The sequence below is a fragment of the Formica exsecta genome, unplaced genomic scaffold, assembly GCF_003651465.1.
Source record: "Formica exsecta isolate Colony F162 unplaced genomic scaffold, ASM365146v1 scaffold211, whole genome shotgun sequence".
NCBI lineage: Eukaryota > Metazoa > Arthropoda > Insecta > Hymenoptera > Formicidae > Formica > Formica exsecta.
In genome coordinates this window covers 621266-639477 of record NW_021849408.1, presented here as the reverse complement: position 1 = coordinate 639477, position 18212 = coordinate 621266, and the positions used below count along the sequence as shown (strand labels likewise).

Sequence of the window (18212 nt, the reverse complement as noted above, 5' to 3'; positions counted from 1 at the left end):
ATATTAATTTGTAAATTTTATATATTTTATATATATTTTTATATATTATATATAGTTTTTATGTATTATATATGTATAATTTTTCCATTTTTCACTGTTATTTCGGTATCGTTCTCTTAACTTTGCCAAGTTTAGAACTAGTTTAACAACAAAAGTTTTTTTAATTAACGCAACGATTGTCGTTGCGAATTGAATACTTAGCTACCGACATTTTTTTTTTTCGGTTAGCTCCTCGAAAAGTATCGTTTGTGGTACGCGGAGAGTAATTCGCGGAATATTTTTCGCTATATAGAATTTATTTTATACTATTCTATTTTCAATACACGCGTTACACGAAAAGTTCTTGCGGTCTATTGTTTGACATGCGTCCAGCGTCTTTCGCGAAATAATTAATAAATATTTTGTAACTTATATATATATATATACTTGCTTCGTGTAAAACTCGAAATCGCGCAACCGCATGCGGAATCTGTGTTATAAATCGCATTTAATTAATGTGCAATGTCGAATCGTTGATCAGTACTGGTCGGTTGTTTAATTAATTTCGACATTTAGATTAAACATTTTGGCCAACTTACGGTCGCACATTCGAGCTTAGTCTGAATTAAAGATAATGTAAATTTTTGCTAGGACGAAAATTCGCTGAACACACGCGGGACATCCCTCGCCCATCGCATTTCATTCTAAATTCCTGATAACTCTGATAATCTTTTCTAATTTTTTTAGATTTCATTTTAGAAACACATTTATACCCATTTCACATTTCACATTTCACATACTCATATACATGCATTCACTCGCATTTACTGATCATCCGTTCATCAAGCGAACCATCACATGATATAACGAGTGAGACGCGCGCATCGTTTCGCGAATTTTATAATATAAGCGTAATTTATCCGATGACTTTTTTGCCAGCGATTGGCACGCTTGTTTAGAAACGTTAATTGAATTACGGAATCGATATAAGATTCGAGAAATATTTCGATTTATATCAACAAGATGAAGCAATAACGACGCGTCCATCGTGGCTGGACAAATATGTAATAAACGGAGACAGCGAAAATATTAACGACTATCCTAGATCCTAAGGCACCTTTGGGCGCGCGCCGAGAACAGCGAAAAAAAAATGAAGAAAAAAAAGACTACAGCCAGTTCCCGGCCACAAAAATAACTTTCTCCTTCTTAATTCTTTTACCGATACTTAAGTAATTTCAAATCAATCAACATGCAAACCGTTCGGCTATCTATCTCGCGTTTGTCTATTCCCGCGGTACAAATAACCAAATAATAGTCCTTTTGGTTTCCGTGAATCTCTTGAATTCGCATTCGTTCCGCCCGAACACCCGATATAACAGCGTAATGGTACTCGCAATTACGCGCGCGCGCGCGATTGGAATTGTTAAGTACTTATTTTTTAGCGTAATTAATGTTGGCAGATTACGCCATGCGGCGTCTCTGATCGGCTTCGAGAGCGTTGGTACGCCGTCACGTTTGGAACGAATAGCGATCAGTATTCTTTTACCATTTGGTGTCCAGATTGCATTTGTCTGTCGATGCCGACAACGTGGACGCCTTCCGTTCGGCGCCGGGCGCGGCGCTTCCAGAGAACGGACTCGTTCGTTTGTTCATATCTGAGAAACGAGAACGAAATTATTAATAACAAAAGAAAAACTATAATTCCAATTGTTTTTCGGCTGTGAAAATAGCTTTCTATTTGTTAATTTTTTTTTTTATAAATAACTTTAAATCGTTGCATGCAAATTATTTGACTTTCTATCCCACAGTAGAATAAAATAAAATAAAGAAAGAGAGAGAGAGAGAGAGTGCGGGCGCGGCGCTTCCAGAGAACGGACTCGTTCGTTTGTTCATATCTGAGAAACGAGAACGAAATTATTAATAACAAAAGAAAAACTATAATTCCAATTGTTTTTCGGCTGTGAAAATAGCTTTCTATTTGTTAATTTTTTTTTTTATAAATAACTTTAAATCGTTGCATGCAAATTATTTGACTTTCTATCCCACAGTAGAATAAAATAAAATAAAGAAAGAGAGAGAGAGAGAGAGAGAGAGAGAGAGAGAGAGAGAGAGAGTGAACTGTCCACATATGCAACATACCAGATATTAATAGCAATATTTTGCGCCTCGCACCCCAAGCGGTAATCCCGATTTCGCAGAGATCCTTCTCTGTCAGAGAATGAAACGTAGACATGTCCACCTCATGAGATGTGAATAGGCCTGGCGTACGAAAAAAAAAAGCCGATGCTGTTTCGATTTTTTCATACAAAAGCAAGAAGCAGTAGCAAGCAAAGCAATAGCAGCATTCGATAAGCGATGTATGATTATTTTACAATGATTGTGACTCGCCAATACTCACGTATATATTTCTCCAAACCGATGCTGGTTAGCATACTAGCCAAATCATTAAAACGATGCGACGATGTAATTTTGTTCAAATGGGAGGTCGGTGTGTGATCTATATAATTTGATGCCATCCCTATCTGTCCAACGCGATCTTTGCTCGAGATAATATTACCGAAATCCATCTCGGTATTGAACACCGGCGTGGTCGGTTCTTTCCACAAGTCTGAAGGATGTGACATCAGCTCCTGTAAAAAATTCTGACATCATCATCTTAACACGATTATTGACTAAGAAATATTTCAATATTCGATTCGTCTTGCTAATAAATTATTAAAAGTTCTATTATTTTTTTTTTTTTTTTGTAAGTAGCGCTTTTTAAGCAATTTTTTAATATTGAAAAAATATCGACATGAATCCTAATAGATTTTGACTTTTTTTTTATAAATCTTTATTGTTGATTTAATTAAATCAAGGAATTTTGTGGTTACCTTGCTTAAGTCACTCGTAATTAAGGGCGGAATACTCTGGCTGAGGCCATAACCAGACCACGCGGACGTCGGCACGCGGAAATCGTTGTTATTCGACTTGTTTTGCACCGCCTTTGTGGCTAATAGCTTCTTCTGTTCATAATCGAAAGGCGTGAGATGTTGCTGCGCAGCTATCTCGAGTGATTTTTTCTCGCAACCAGGTGCACGTCGATCGGTGACCGGTAATTCTGATAACATGCTGGATAAATCCGCTAGAAAAACATTGGAAGTTTATTATTATTCCCATAGAGATTGTTGCTAAGTACTAAAGATTGAATTTTCTCAAAATATTTAACTTACATAAGTTAGGACTAGTATCCGTAGGATTGACTGGTGAAACGTTACGAGGACTGATAGCAGGACTAGATAGAGAGCTAGAGACGCTGCTTAGCGAAGAGTAAGCTGAAAACGAGTTCATAAATCGGGTAAAAATCAACTTCAGTTACGACGTGTGTCGTAATACGGATCTTTATAACAGAAATAATATCAGAATCATAAATTTCTTTTTTAGTATTAAATTACATAACAGTGTTGTAAAGAATTGTCATAAAAATACTTTCCAGGAAAATACGTTTATGTGATGTAACAATCAAAAAGTGAAGAATTTATTGAATATTCGTGAAAAAATTGAGATTCGTAAAAATGTAGAACGTAAAATAAATCGAGGACTAATTACTTACCACTGCTACCTTCTTTGCTATCCGTTAAATTAGCGTTGAAACCATGAATATTAGAAAAGTTGCTCGATATGCCGTTAGAGTGATAACCGATACCGGAAGGTATCATATGATTCGATAATCCATGGGGGCCATGGGAAGTTCCCATTAAATTGTTGTGCAACATGTTGTGTTGCGTCGATAGCAAATTTAAATGAGGGTAGGGAGAATACGCACAGATGGGAGGAATATAATGTGTAGGAAGATTCCAGTGCGACGGTAGTCCTATGGAATTCGGCGAGTGTGAAATCGGCGACATACAATACGATGGATTCTGCGTGTTTATATTCAACATACTCGAAAAGCTATCTGTCACACCACTCATCAGATTGTTGTTGACGCCTAATTACAAAAAGAAAAAGAATTAAGATAATGGTATTGATAATTCTCTCTTTTTAAATTCTTTTTTAATTTACAATTCATTCGAGATACGGATACAATTCATTTTCGTCAAACTACGACTATTATACGGAAACATACACAGTTATAGGCACAAAACAATTTTGCTCTGAAATGAATTTACTGAAAAACTTATTGAAATTTTTATTGGATTGAACTGTATACTTTGGGACACATCTAAAAATCTGTGTTACTCAGGTAGAATATTTTTATTACCTGTTGCCACTATTCTGATTTTGAATGATTTTAACAAAGGATACTTACCGATGTCATTATTATTATTGCTTTGGAAAACACTGCCAGCGTTCGGAATGTGATACATAGACGGTATCTCGGCATGAACTCTGGGCTCGTCCAATCCCAACAACTGCTTTCGCGCTTCATAAATATTACTGGCGTTTCTCTCGATTCCTTTGATAATCACGGAAAGTGTGCTTTGTTTTGGTTTATGCCGAACGTTAATAAACACATCCAAGGATTGCATGAGTTGGGAGATCTTCTCAGTATCCACGGTAGCGGATATAGAATCCTCCGGCAGATCGAACATGAGTACTAACGGTAACGATCCCTATAAAAATACGTTGTTATATTATTTTTTTAACTTATTCGCAGAGAGAATCGAAATCGTAGAGATATAATTACGTAACACATAAAAAATTATTTCGCAATTAAGCGTCAAGAAATGTATATTTACTTATTTGGAAGTCAATAATTATTACGAAATCTAAGAAGAAATAATTTAAAATTACAATAGAATATAGAATGTAAAATTACGAAAATTACAAATGGAAAAATGGCGCTTAATAAAACTCTTTATTATGAAAAAAAATAAGCTCGCTTATATACAATTTTAATACTGAGAAAAAAAATGTAAAAGTTGGAATTAATTATAGAATCTCGGATGTAAATTTATTTGCTTACCACTAATTGTTGTCGAGCCAAGTAAACATTATGTATACCGCCAGTGATCGTGACATTGCTTTTCTTGAGGCTGGGTATATTCGGATCGCCGGCATCGGGAAACATAATTTGCGTGGCGGTACGCTGCATTATTATCTTCAGATTGCTGCTCTGTTTCCCTAGCACAATGCTATGATGTTGGGGTGAAATCTCCATCGACATTTGTACTTGAATTTGACTCTATGAAAAATGAGATTTTTTGAAAACGTAACAAGAGAAAATATTTACAATTTTTTTCATATCGATTTATCGCAAAAGAAAATAAAAATTAAAGAAAATAACAAATCGACGTAAATAAATTAGAAAATATTTAAAGAGAGCTAAATATAAAACAATGATTATATAAGGCGCTTCCATACTTTTGTAGAAAATTGAAAAAATCCCAAGAATTTAATTTTTTCAATGTTAAGATTGATTTTCTCAAGTTCTTAAGAGAGAACGAATCGGAATCTTTCGATTATTCTTGCTACTTACAGCCAGGTTTTTGCACATATAACGGATTAGCAGATTCGTTGCCTCCTTGACTTGGGAAACCTCCCATTCGCATCCCTTGACGACCACTAGGGTAGCGTGTAACTTCGGTCTGGTACGAAACATCACTTGCACATTGTATTTCTCCTGTATCTTTATGACGTAGGGTGAAGTGCAGTCCGGCATACTTTGCGACGCGCCCATTATAGGCAATTCGAACGAAAAGATCAGAGGTGTCAGATTCTAAAATACGAAAACGGGAATACTGAGTTGATGTTTACAATGTTATGAACGATCTTTCTTAAGGTGGGTGTACGTTAAAAGAACGAACAAGCAGCGAATGTAAATCTTCGTTGTTAAGATTCGGAAGATGTTCACATCTGGCAAACAAGAGCGTGCTATTCATTAAACTGTAGATGATTTATAATTCACGGCAAAATTCGAGATAGAATTCTATTTATAATTTTATATGTCCTATAATACAAAAAAACATGTGAAACGAAATACATACATACAACGAAATGTACAAATTACGTCAGAATGCACATATATATTAGATATATGGCACATAAAATTATAAATAAAATTCTATTTTGAATTTTGTTGCGATTGTAGATAGTTTAAAGTGGATTTTACAGAATATTGATTCGTTCGTTCGTTAACGCTGTTCGTTTGTTAGTCATTCCTAACCCACCTTTATAGAAGACTATTTTCCAAAAATCGTCTATTTTTTATCCTCGAGATTTATTTTTTATTACGTAACACACATATAATACTCAATGTAACATTAAATGTCTTGGTATTTAACACACACAAACACACGCCTGAAATAAAAGTTCTCAATGAACGTAACGTACAATTAACTGAGAAATAACATTCTGTTCGATTTTAATACATCAAAACATTTAATTTTCAATCACATATAGGGGAATATAAATTTTGTGGATTTTCAAAAAAGTATCCCTTCTATATCTATTAAAATTGCAATCATATTCATACAAAGTGTACACCTTCCGTAACATCCTAGACACATATACGTCATAAACAAAGAAACTCACCCTAACACGTGCGCGGGCGCGTTCGACGCTCTCCATTTCACCAGCGATAGAGACTTGATTACTCTTGTCCTGGTGATTGCTGCGGTTACTGTCTGGGAAATGGATGTGGCAGCCAGTTTCCTCCATCACTCGCTTAATTGTCAGACCACCCTTACCGATGATGTGCGAATGATCGGTGTAACTAACATCCAGTTTCATGGTCACTCTGTTACTTTGCTGAAAGTAAGATTAACCGTCTGTCTTCAAATTGACACGCAACATATTTTTATATTATTAATTCTATATCTCTATCATCAACTGTAGTCTGTTTGATTGATCATTCAATATCCTTGGGATTCCGCCATTACTTTGACAAAAAATAAAAATTACCGGCGCTGCAAGAACCGTGATTTAGAATTTATTATTATTAATAAATATTGAAAATTAAAAGATTGTATCATCTCAATGACGATGATTTCTAATAAAATTGCCAATGAAAGCGATATAGATAAAATTTTCGATGACAAATTTATATTAGTGATTAATATGTTTTTGTGTGTGATGAAGAGTTGAAGTGAAATGAATTCTATTAATAATAGTGGTCGATGAAATCTTCGCGGAGAAAAGAAAACGTTACTATTTTTCCGCAAAATAAATCGTTATCGATAGAAAGTACGTGTTCTCCGGTAGCGTCCTTTTACGTTGTACTTATTTATCCGACCATTTATATGCGCATTATGTTTCGTATCTTCGCCAATTTCGAGATCGTTGACTCTGCATGCGTGAGCCTCTCGAAGCATATCATGTGCCGGAGATATGCCGCGAAAAGACTCGTGTGCGTGCGATTTTAAATATCACGTGGCCGAGCATTACATAAAGTCACGCGATTACGTCGCGCGATCCGCTGTCGCAATTTCAGAAACTTCTTCCTGACTCTATAATGCTTCTTCTGCGAAAGATATCTAGAATGTCTCAAAATATCCGGTATTTGCAATGATAAAATTGTAATAGTTTTATAGACACAAGAAAATATTTGTGTTTTTTTTTTACGATTGGACCAATAATCAATCAACACTCTCTTTGCGAAAAGATAATAAGATAATGTTAACAAATCCGATGAAAATATACAGCTTTTACATTTGACAAAATTTTGCTGGTCAAAATTTAAATATAATTTACACAAGTCTCCTGAATTCAAAAATAAGTTATAATTGCTCTAAAAACATTTTTTGCACAAACAACGGGATATATTAATTAATTAAATATTTGAACTGCTTTGGTTAAAATTTAATAGTAAAAGCCCATATAATGTTCTTGTCTATGCTCTGTCATTTTATATATATGACATTTCATATATTCAGCATAATTTCGGAAATGTAATCAGACGATGCGATTGCAGAATTCAGAACGTCGGCATCCTACATCAGCTCAAAAAGACATTGGATGTGCACGCACGTGTTCAGGCTCTATAAATAACAGCGTGCTATTTACGCGCCATTCGCGATCCGTAATTAGCACTATGTATATAATGTCACTGTCTCACTGTTTTTGCATGCTTGACACGCGCAAAGCTTGGCGTCTATTTTAAAATACATAGAACCGTGTGTGCGATGCAAGAGAAAAGCGGATCAAGCGAATCACGGAGAAAGAGGATGATTCTCGTGCCCGAAAACCGAACGTGGAATTTTATCTTTGTTTCTCAGCAAAGAGTTATACGCGTTCCTTCCAACCACATCTTTCCTCGCGCCGTTTCGGTCTCTGTATATTCGCGTCTCTGGAACGCGCGCGTACGTCGGAATGCACGTTAACAGGAATGCAAAGTAACTGGAATTGATCGGTATGGCCGGCAAAAACGACAAGTCCGGCGATTTAACGGTAACAGAACGACGTCTCGTCGCATCGCTTCGTAGTTCTTTAAACTGAAGGGAATACATGGATATGATACAAACGACAAGCAGTGATCCAAGTCGTTTTTCGCAGAACTTTAGAAAATAAATTAAAAAATTGCGAAATTTAAGTTTGCTTAAAATTGGTTTAATCTAAATCTAATATTAATGTAAATCATAAATTGTCTGCCCTGTAATTTAAACTCGAATGTAATCTTTTTCACTTCAAGATTTTCATTTTCTCGAGTTATTAAGAAAGTGAGCGCGTTAAATATCTGATCAAGATGCTTACGCTCTCGTGTCGTTTTGTAATGGTCTTTAGCCTCTCTCGCTCTCTTTCTCTTTGACGTACGCCTAAACATTCAACGATTCGCTTTCTCGCCTGAAAATTCGTGACCGCGAACGACGCATAAATAGAAAACATTCTTCCTGCACGACCATGCAGGAAGGTAGACGAGAAGGAATGAGAGCTCCTTCCTTTTCGCTCTACCGCCCATCACTCCCTATTTTTTTTTACTTGCGACACGCGTCTGATAATTAAGCAGAAACGTGCATAAAAAAATATGCAGAAAAAAGTAAAAAAAGGCGATCACAAGCCGAAGAAGCTGGTTTGAAAGTCTAACGACCCGACGCGACAAGAACCTGTCGAGTTAAACATCGACAGCTGCTGATTTCACTCGCGATCAGATGAATAAGGATTTAAAGATTTAATAATTATTATTATTATTCTTATTCACGCGTATTAAACGCGAAGATCTATAAAAAACTTGTTTGTTTTTGCCATCTTTGACCGGCATCTTTTTTGACAGATATAAATATATATCCTTATATTCGTAAGACTTGTATAAATTACACAACACTTATTACATAACTTCTCTGATTCACTATCATAAATATTTTCTGCTTTATGAATAATATTCTAATTAAACTATATTAGAATCATTCCAAATATTCGACATATAGTTGTGTAAAAATTAAGACAATTTTTATCTACCTTTTTAATTTTCCAAATTTTTCGCAATTTAAAATCGTACTCTCACTCTCTCCAAAACGTATCGTAAAATCGAATTGAAAAAATTTGTATTCATTTTTGTTGCTCTTGTGGATATAATACAATTGAATACAATCAAAATAAAAAAATAAAAATTGAAAAGAAAGAAACATATGTCCCTTCTCCTATGACGTGTAATCGAAGTCAGTAATCGCGCATATTTGCCGCATTCTTCAATCATTGATAATAGTATTAATAAGCATTTTGCACTCGATCGCAAACAGCAAGTTTCGCGTGCGAAACTTCGTTTCCCGTATCGCGAGACAAAAGATTACACCAGCTGAAGCAATGTTACGCTGGAAGTGATAAGGAAAGACTCCAAAATCGTTCGATATTTGCAACTTCAATATTCGAGGAATTTCCTTTATACCCTGACATATTTTTTCGAATGATTTCTATTACGCCGATAATATAATTGTCAACAGTATCATTCAGCCACGTTACGCATTTTGATTACTGATATGCATATCAATAACATTATGCACAGATAATAATTTATTATAATATATTCATATTAAATATTTTATCGATATATATGTCGAGGAATATGACTTACCCGTGTGTCCAAAAGTTCCATTATTTTTTCCTTTGCTGCTCGTACGTCATCTAGTCGTCCTGCGACTTTTATATGCGGATCTGCGAAAAAAAGACAGAAGGTTGAATTACAATGATGGTCGCGTGGAAGTATAAGAGTGATGACATATCGCGCCTTTATTACACCAAACAATCAATTATAATTATCCTCGTTAATTACACGTTAAATTCTATTCCGTCACTGTAAAAATATATGATAAATCAAAAATAATAACTCTTTTACATAACAAATGTATTCCCAATTCTTAGAATGTAAGGCAAATTCTTAAAAGGGTATTTTTATATTCCCACGTATCTTTTTTATCTATGTTTTTCAGATTAATTATATAAGAGAAAAGAGAAGGAAACCTCGAATAATCTTAATCTTTTGAAAAATTGAAATAATCGGTAAAGATTTCATCGACGATGTTTTCATCAACATTGTTTCATCGATAGCAAGTTTAACAAGTTGACAATATGTTATCATCGATATATATACATGTATATTTATCGACTTGTGTGTACCATCGGAAATGTTTAGTTTGTAACGAGTTGAAAAATTTTTTCTCAGAACGTGCGAGATCATTCCCTCGTAAAGATGACGAACTTATTACTTGCCTGATTAGATGTGCAGCTATGACGTCACTGACATATACCAAAATAACGCTAATGTTGATTCAATAAAAATAACGATGACATATTGTTGTTGACATACAAAAATCGATGAACGTTTATGTTGATGAATTTATGTCGATGGGTACGCATATCGTCGGTCAAACTTGGTGTCGGCGAAATTATATTGGCGAGATATATCTTTTTTTCATTAATGCAAATGTAAAACTCCGAAAAGTTATAATGCGTAGAGCCACGAAAATAATAAGACGTCACTAGAGAGAACGACAGAAGATATTTTGAAGTCACTTTTAGTATTCGCGAAGCGCAGGCGCGCTTCTTCCTGAATGCAAGGCCTTCGACTAACGTGTTCCAAAGTCGAGTGCGATGATGCGTCATGGACGCTGCATAATAATCGTGCGTACACGTTTCGCTCGCTATTCGTTTCTTATCTCTCATGTATATTACTTAATAATTTATCTATTTACGGTGATTGAAAATTAGATATATTAATTTTTAAACATTAATAAGCAATATGCACAAAATAGAAAATAAATTTTGAACATATTTAGAAATGCGTGATTATTAATAAAAAAAAAAGGAATTGAGTTTTCCCTGGTAATTATGCAGTTATCTAATACTAAATATTAAAAAATTTTTAAAGAATGATAAAATATTAATTTTAAGTTAATATTAAAATTTATTCTAATAAAAATTGGATTGAGTGTTTAATTATTAAGCTATCATTATTATTTTTGTGAAATCTTCTAAAATTGGCAATTATTGTGAGGTTTCGATCGAAATATATTCGTTACGGACAATCTCCTTGGTAATGAAGCAAAAATACATTGCAGAGACTTTGCAATCAAAACAACGATATCATATGGTCTCATTAGTATTTTTATGTCATAAAATTTGCTTTTAATCTTTCGTTCTCTCTTTCTCTCTCACTTAAATAATAATTATATAAGAGATATCACGCGGAAAACAACACGATATATATCCCGCACTGCTGTCTTGAAAATCGCAGCGCGATTAATTCCCTTCAATCATAAACGCTTTGATGGCTCTCGAAAATGCTACGTAAGTGCGATCATCTATCACCTCTCACAACTATTCAGATTATTTTTAGAATCGACGCGACGGTAGCGGATTCTTTGGCGCAAAACTTTAAGGCCTGACCTGACCTCTATAGCTGTCGTGCATACAAAGTCGATGAGTCCTGTTTGCACAAAGCGATAAGGAATTGTTGCAATAACAAGAGAGGGGGCAGGTGCAGGAGGCTCGTCTGATAATTCGAATGATATAACGTGTATCTTAAATAGAACATGTATCGCTATATATTTTGATAAATTTCCGGAAGAGAAAACTGCATACGGAATTTGTATGAGAAAAAACAATGATAATGTTGAAACATACAAAGAGAAATTGTAATAACAAGCATATGAGAGTAAATTAGAATAATTATTTAACAATACATTATTTGTATCTGAGAGAACAAGGACCATGTTTTCTATAAATCAACAATAATGTATGATAAAATAATGTATTACAAAAATGGATATTAATTATTGAGCCATTTAATATTGATACTTTTGGACAAGAAAAAGAATCGCGTATTTATAAGAAAAAATAATTTTTTAAATTCGTCCCAGCATATGTCTCTTTATATTATCAATTTGTTTTATTGGCTATTCTGCATGCAGATTTCCACACACACACGTAAGAATCCATGCTCTATCAATTTAAAATGAATTTAATTAAGCGGAATAAAGCAATTCCCCTAGCGATATTTCCCCTTACCGATAATCTTATAAAGTTACCCGATCTCGGTCGAGAATGAAATTAATCAATGTGATGAAACAGTAATAATATGGAGTCACGCGATATCTGGTGGAGTCTTTTGGGGTACTTTGTAAACAAGAAAAATATGCATTCCTCCATATCTGTGAACTAACAATAAATACAATTGCGAGGTAGCATGTTCAAATAGAAAATTCACGATTTATTTTAGAATAATCATAACTCCGATTTCGAAATAAACGTAAGCTTCTTATCTCTTTCCTTTTTTGTTATTGTTGGTTTTAAATTTTCAGAACGTGTAAATTATGAAAATTTACAAAATAGTTTAGTGCTAAATTGTATTTTTCTAGTTAAAAGTTTACTCAAATTTGTAACTTCAATTTTTATTTCTCTTTTCTATTAATTTCATTGTGAACCATATTTCTTTGTTCCACGAATTAGAATAATACTTATTATAAGTCCTAAAACTCTACACATAGTTTTATCACTCGAAAACAATGTGGCTTACGTGACTCGAGGCACATTCGCGGGGAAAATTAAAGCGGCTGCATGATATTGATTGACGCTTAATTTAATCGTAGACAATTATCCAGCTAGTTTGACTCGACTGGAATTTTGTTGATCTTGCTGCGGAAAATATGCGATGGCTGTTTCGAGAGCGGGTCAAATCGCGAGAAGATATCCTATCGCGGCACGGGCGAGATAACTCGATATACATCTATTAACCTTGAGAGCGTATGTTGTGAATCAATTTGACCCATTCGTTGCCTGAAATGTAAAATCTACTTGTTGATAAAATCACGAGACCGTATATTAAATTAATATTTAGAGTTTATCAGAAATATTAAATTAATATGTAGAGTTTATCAGAAATATTAAATTTTTTTTATAATTAAAAATTAATTATTTGATTAAACTGGATTTATATATACATGGTTACAATCAAATCTTTAAAAACTTTTTGATTTCTGGATTATATATCGTATTAATTATATCATTTGTTAAAATTTTATTTTGGAAAACTGTATATCTAATGATTTTATTAATCAATTTAATTCAATATACTAAGAAAATTTATTTTAACTTAGATGAAATTTTTTTATATTATTGAAGCGATGATAATTTTAATTTTATTTTATATACGAAATAAAATTTATGCAAGCATGAATACATGCATAAAAAATATCAAATAATCAATAGATCAGAGTAACATTCTATAAATTCTGTCTGCGAAGTTTAACGACACAGATTCCTGCCAGTCATTGATTCCGCAATTACGTTCGAGAATTTATTAGAATGATCACAATAAAACTTGTGAATGGCTCATTAATAATCCGCATTTTGCATTTACATGATATCGTATGACATATCGTATATATATGGAATATTTCTTGCATTCTGATAATCTGAAATCATGACGAACAATAAGATATGCGAGTTTATTCAGTACTAAATTACATAGGTTGCCACGCGTGGATTCATAAAAGAATAAAAGAAAGAAGAAGCAAGCGAGAAAGAACGATAGAGGGGAAGGAGAGAGATGCAACAGCTGTTTAGATCACGAGGGAGGGATGAATCACCGAAAAATTTCCACGAGGTCCGATCGAACGTTGGTTTAAGTTTAAGCGAACGAGCGGTGGATCGAGTCACGTAATTTATTTGCCAAGAGATAAATGAAATAATATCTCACAATTGACCTGAAACATGTTCGGACAACCGACTAATCAATCGTGGCAGATCTGTTTGAAATCCTTGAATATTTATCGCATCCTTTTGCAATCAAATACGGAAATCGTTTCCTTATCTGAAAACTTTTAGTTTAGTGATTCTTTTCGCAATTATTTTTAATGAGTTGTCACAAGTCAACAGGTTGTTAAGTGATTCATGACTAAAATGATATTATGAAACATATTCACCGCTCTCTCTTTTGTTTAATTACCTTCTTCTCTCTTATGAATTTATTAGAATTTCAAAACTGAACTTTTTAGTAAAATTTTGAAAAAAGGATTAAAGCAAAAATTTCTATCAAAAATCCAGTTTTTATTTCGGCTTTAATTAAATAAAATTAATTTAAAGATTTTCTGCAAAGTGTGCAAATTTTTTTCGGCGGTATATGATTACACAGCCCCGATGACAAAACTTTAAATAGCGATCGTAAAGCAAAGTGCGCAACTCAGCTGACATAGAGGCACGACCCATTCGATTGACGTAATCCGCGAATAATGACGCGTGTTCGACTAGGAATCCGAATGTAATAAATTCGGCGAGGGACGTAAAAGATAATTTTTGCATTTCCTACTAGTTTTTCAAGGACGAGTAACGCGTCGAGAATCTTAATATCATATCACCTTCGAGTTTCTGATACTTCCGCTAGTGTGTCGTTTCTCTTTATTCTCATTGCCACGTGGAAAATGCAATTATCCTTCGAATTCATGAATACTTTTAGACAAATTTCGTTCGAATTTCAGAAAGGAAACATTAGTTTTTAAAACCAGCTTGCCCCTTCGAAGATTATTATTCTTCACAATTCCTTATGATTTGCTATTAGTGACTTTAGCAATAATCTGATTATTAAATTAGAAATTATAGAACGCTTAAAATTTCTATTAAAAGTTTCTTAAAATTAAATAAAAAACGATACATCATTGTCTGATTATACATATTTTGTGCACGTGTTTCCACTTGTCGATATCATATGATGATGAAGATGCTGTTGTTGTTGTGTTAAATTAAATTGAAATGAATCAGTCATTTTAGAAAAGACATTGCTCCCGAGTTCTGATTCATCAGAGAAAACGTGAAAAAGATATTTACTGATATTAAGGCAATGATATTCCATTACCACACATATACACACACACATATATGATCGTATGATTACTGCAATTAGACTAATAATTAACTCTGTAAGAGATAGTAACATCTTCTTTATATACACAAATACATATAAAGTAAGTAATGTAAATGAAGATCTTACTTTTCGGCTATTAATGTAATTACAGTAATTATGAATATACAAGGGAGAAAGCCACACTACAAACTGTGGTCTAAAAGTTTCAATATTTTTTAAGTAATTGCTGACTCATTTTGCATGTATACATAAAACAACAATGCAATACGATAAAAATCTATTGTAAATATATTTTTAACGGACTCTTTTCTAATATGCATAATTGATAGATGACGCATTGATTGCACTGGATTATATCAGATTACGTGTTTGATAATTCTCATACCTTTCTTCGATTTTGCTCCGATCTTCAATCGTGATGGCCACGTAATGAGGGTACTCGTTCTTTCCATAACCTACAACATGAAATTGATTATATAATTAATATTATCCACTAAATGATCTCTTTTATCGCGTGCTAAGCAAATGCGTGCACATGTGTACGCTAACTTAACCTAATTAAAAAATTCTGGAAAATTCAGAGTATTTTCAGTTTTTTTTTTCCTGTATAGATAAATTTTAAAATTACGTTTTAATTTTTTAATTTAATAGACGAATGATGGATTATATATCCCTTTTCTCTTCTAATAACTTTTTAAGTTTTTTATAATGTTTAAATAATGAAAATGATGATAATTCATCATTTAAAAAGCACTTATCAACTTTTTGAATTATTTCCTTTTCTCTGTGTAACTTTCACGAATATTTTATCTTTTTGATACATTAGCTTCTAGTTATCAAAAAAATTACACACTAAATAACGCGGTTTTATGTATGAAAGAGAATAATATTACTTATATGAATTCTCGAGATTTTTTGAATTTCTTTAATGTATATATATATATATATATATCTCTTAATCCTAAATAAATAGATTTATTTGTAACTGCAAGAGTTTTTTGTCATAGATAAATATTATCGGACAGTCTCCATACAGCTACAAAATATAGAAACTAGTATATTCTTTAATTAATCGACTGATGTTAAAAATTGTTTAAAAGGTCTAAGTAAATTTAAATTATAAATTTTAAAAGTATTTAAACCCGCGGATCATATGATGAAATAATTTTTCTTATCTGTTAATTTCAATCCTCATCTTTATTTCGATCGAATCTCACGCAAAACTTATAATTACTATAATATTTAATATTTTATTTTTTCAAAGATTATAAAATAAATTATGATAAGCGATCAAATTTTTATTTAAGAAAATTTCTGGAATTGTCAAAGATTCCGTTGTATTGCTAAGAATATCCCGTTTGTTCTGCATGCAGTTTCTATCTTTAGACAAGTCCTCATCTGCTTAAATTATTAAGCTCCGACATCTTCTTCTAAGTTTAGACAAAAGATAACTATATTTTTAGATGTGGATGTGTGCCTATATATGCGCGCATGCGCATTTGTTTGTAACTTTTGGATTCAAAGAAAACTCGGATCAGTCACTAACGGAGAGGCAGTTACATTTACAACTATAAATCTCTAAACACAAAACCGTAGAAATTAAAATCGTGAATTATTCGGCACACTGTTCTGTAACTCTAAATAAAATCAGACCAAAACTGATGAAAATTTAGAATTAATATTTGAAGTAATATTATTAACTTTCCAAATCCATACATAGATATATTTATAAATCATGTTTAGTTTTAGAAATAAAGTTGCTTAATTTACAATATGAGATACTATGCACCATTTACAATGTGAGAGGAATAAAGCTCAAAATCGCGCGAATAAGCACGTTGCTAAACACGAACTCTCTCTCTCTGTAATCTATAATCTTCAACTGCCGACTATAAACTACATTTTAACATTTACTTTATTTCTATAAATACAAAAATCTTTACCACGGTCATTTTTGTCTTGGCAAGTCGATGGTAGTAGATGACTTATTGAGGCCTTTTCGAAGAATCTTTGTGAAAGTAGAAAAATGAAGGCGGAATTTGATTGTTAGGGTCGTAAAAGAAAGCGACCACGTTTGGCATCAATTATTGTTAAGCCTTAAAAAGGAAAAACGGCGTTTTTGATTTTTAAATAAAGAGAAGAATAGATCACTGATAACAATAACTTGGTCATTTGCTGGTTTGCAACAGGCACTGAGATGATGTTAATCACGAGTGAATTGAGACATAAATTTACTTTCACTATAGTTAACGTTAAACATGATAAAATGGAAAATCCTGGAAAGTCAGGTGGTTGTTAATCCTGTTCGAAGTTCCACCTCACGATGAATAGATAATTCTCTCTGCGAGTTTGTCGACCTCACAGTGTCGATTTCTGACGATGCGAGGAAAAAGAACAATTTTCAATTCTGATCGCGATTATCAATCGCGACTTCCAGTAGTGTATCACTGTACTCCACTTAGCTGTCACTCGATGCACTTGAATCACTTTCTGAACGTCACGATAGATAACTCTGTCATGTGAAGTAGTCCCTTTATCTCTCCCTCTCTCGAACTTGTTTACAATTGATTTGAGATTGCACGTGAATATTTGAAGTTTTTGAAAAAATAAAAAAATTTTAAGGATTTCAAGATTACCACGAGATCACCGACGCGAAAGAGAACTGACTGACTAACGCGAGATAATATAATGGTTCGTCTGGTCGACTCCGTCTCCCACTATTTCACGATTCACCCCTCCCTCAGTCACGACTCCACTTGATTCTTCACTCCACGTCGCTTACTCTCTTGTGGTCATTGTGATCCTGCCTTCCCTTCTCCTTCCATCGGATCTTCTCTTCCCCCTCTCTTCCTCTACCTTTCTGTGTGTGAATCCACGTATTGCATCGAAGATACTGTTGCCCGCTTGACCTTAAAGGACATATACTTTCGCATCCACGTTGCTTTAATTAGTGATAATCTAA

The 18212-nt window shown here is 33.4% G+C and overlaps 1 protein-coding gene across 1 annotated transcript in view; it reads right to left on the bottom strand.

Moving 5' to 3' along the window:
- Positions 1-224: 224 nt before the first annotated feature.
- Positions 225-18212, bottom strand: part of LOC115235153 (protein bicaudal C) — a 31252-nt gene continuing 13264 nt past the window's right edge. Inside the window, exons 5-16 of the mRNA XM_029806748.1 lie at positions 15636-15705; positions 9968-10047; positions 6496-6711; positions 5441-5680; positions 4928-5146; positions 4271-4574; positions 3572-3949; positions 3192-3293; positions 2853-3103; positions 2378-2609; positions 2119-2238; positions 225-1634 (exon numbers count right to left, since the gene is read on the bottom strand). Coding sequence (XP_029662608.1) covers positions 1522-1634; positions 2119-2238; positions 2378-2609; positions 2853-3103; positions 3192-3293; positions 3572-3949; positions 4271-4574; positions 4928-5146; positions 5441-5680; positions 6496-6711; positions 9968-10047; positions 15636-15705 — 2325 coding nt within the window. The 3' untranslated portion in view covers positions 225-1521. The remainder of the gene's footprint in view (positions 1635-2118; positions 2239-2377; positions 2610-2852; positions 3104-3191; positions 3294-3571; positions 3950-4270; positions 4575-4927; positions 5147-5440; positions 5681-6495; positions 6712-9967; positions 10048-15635; positions 15706-18212) is intronic.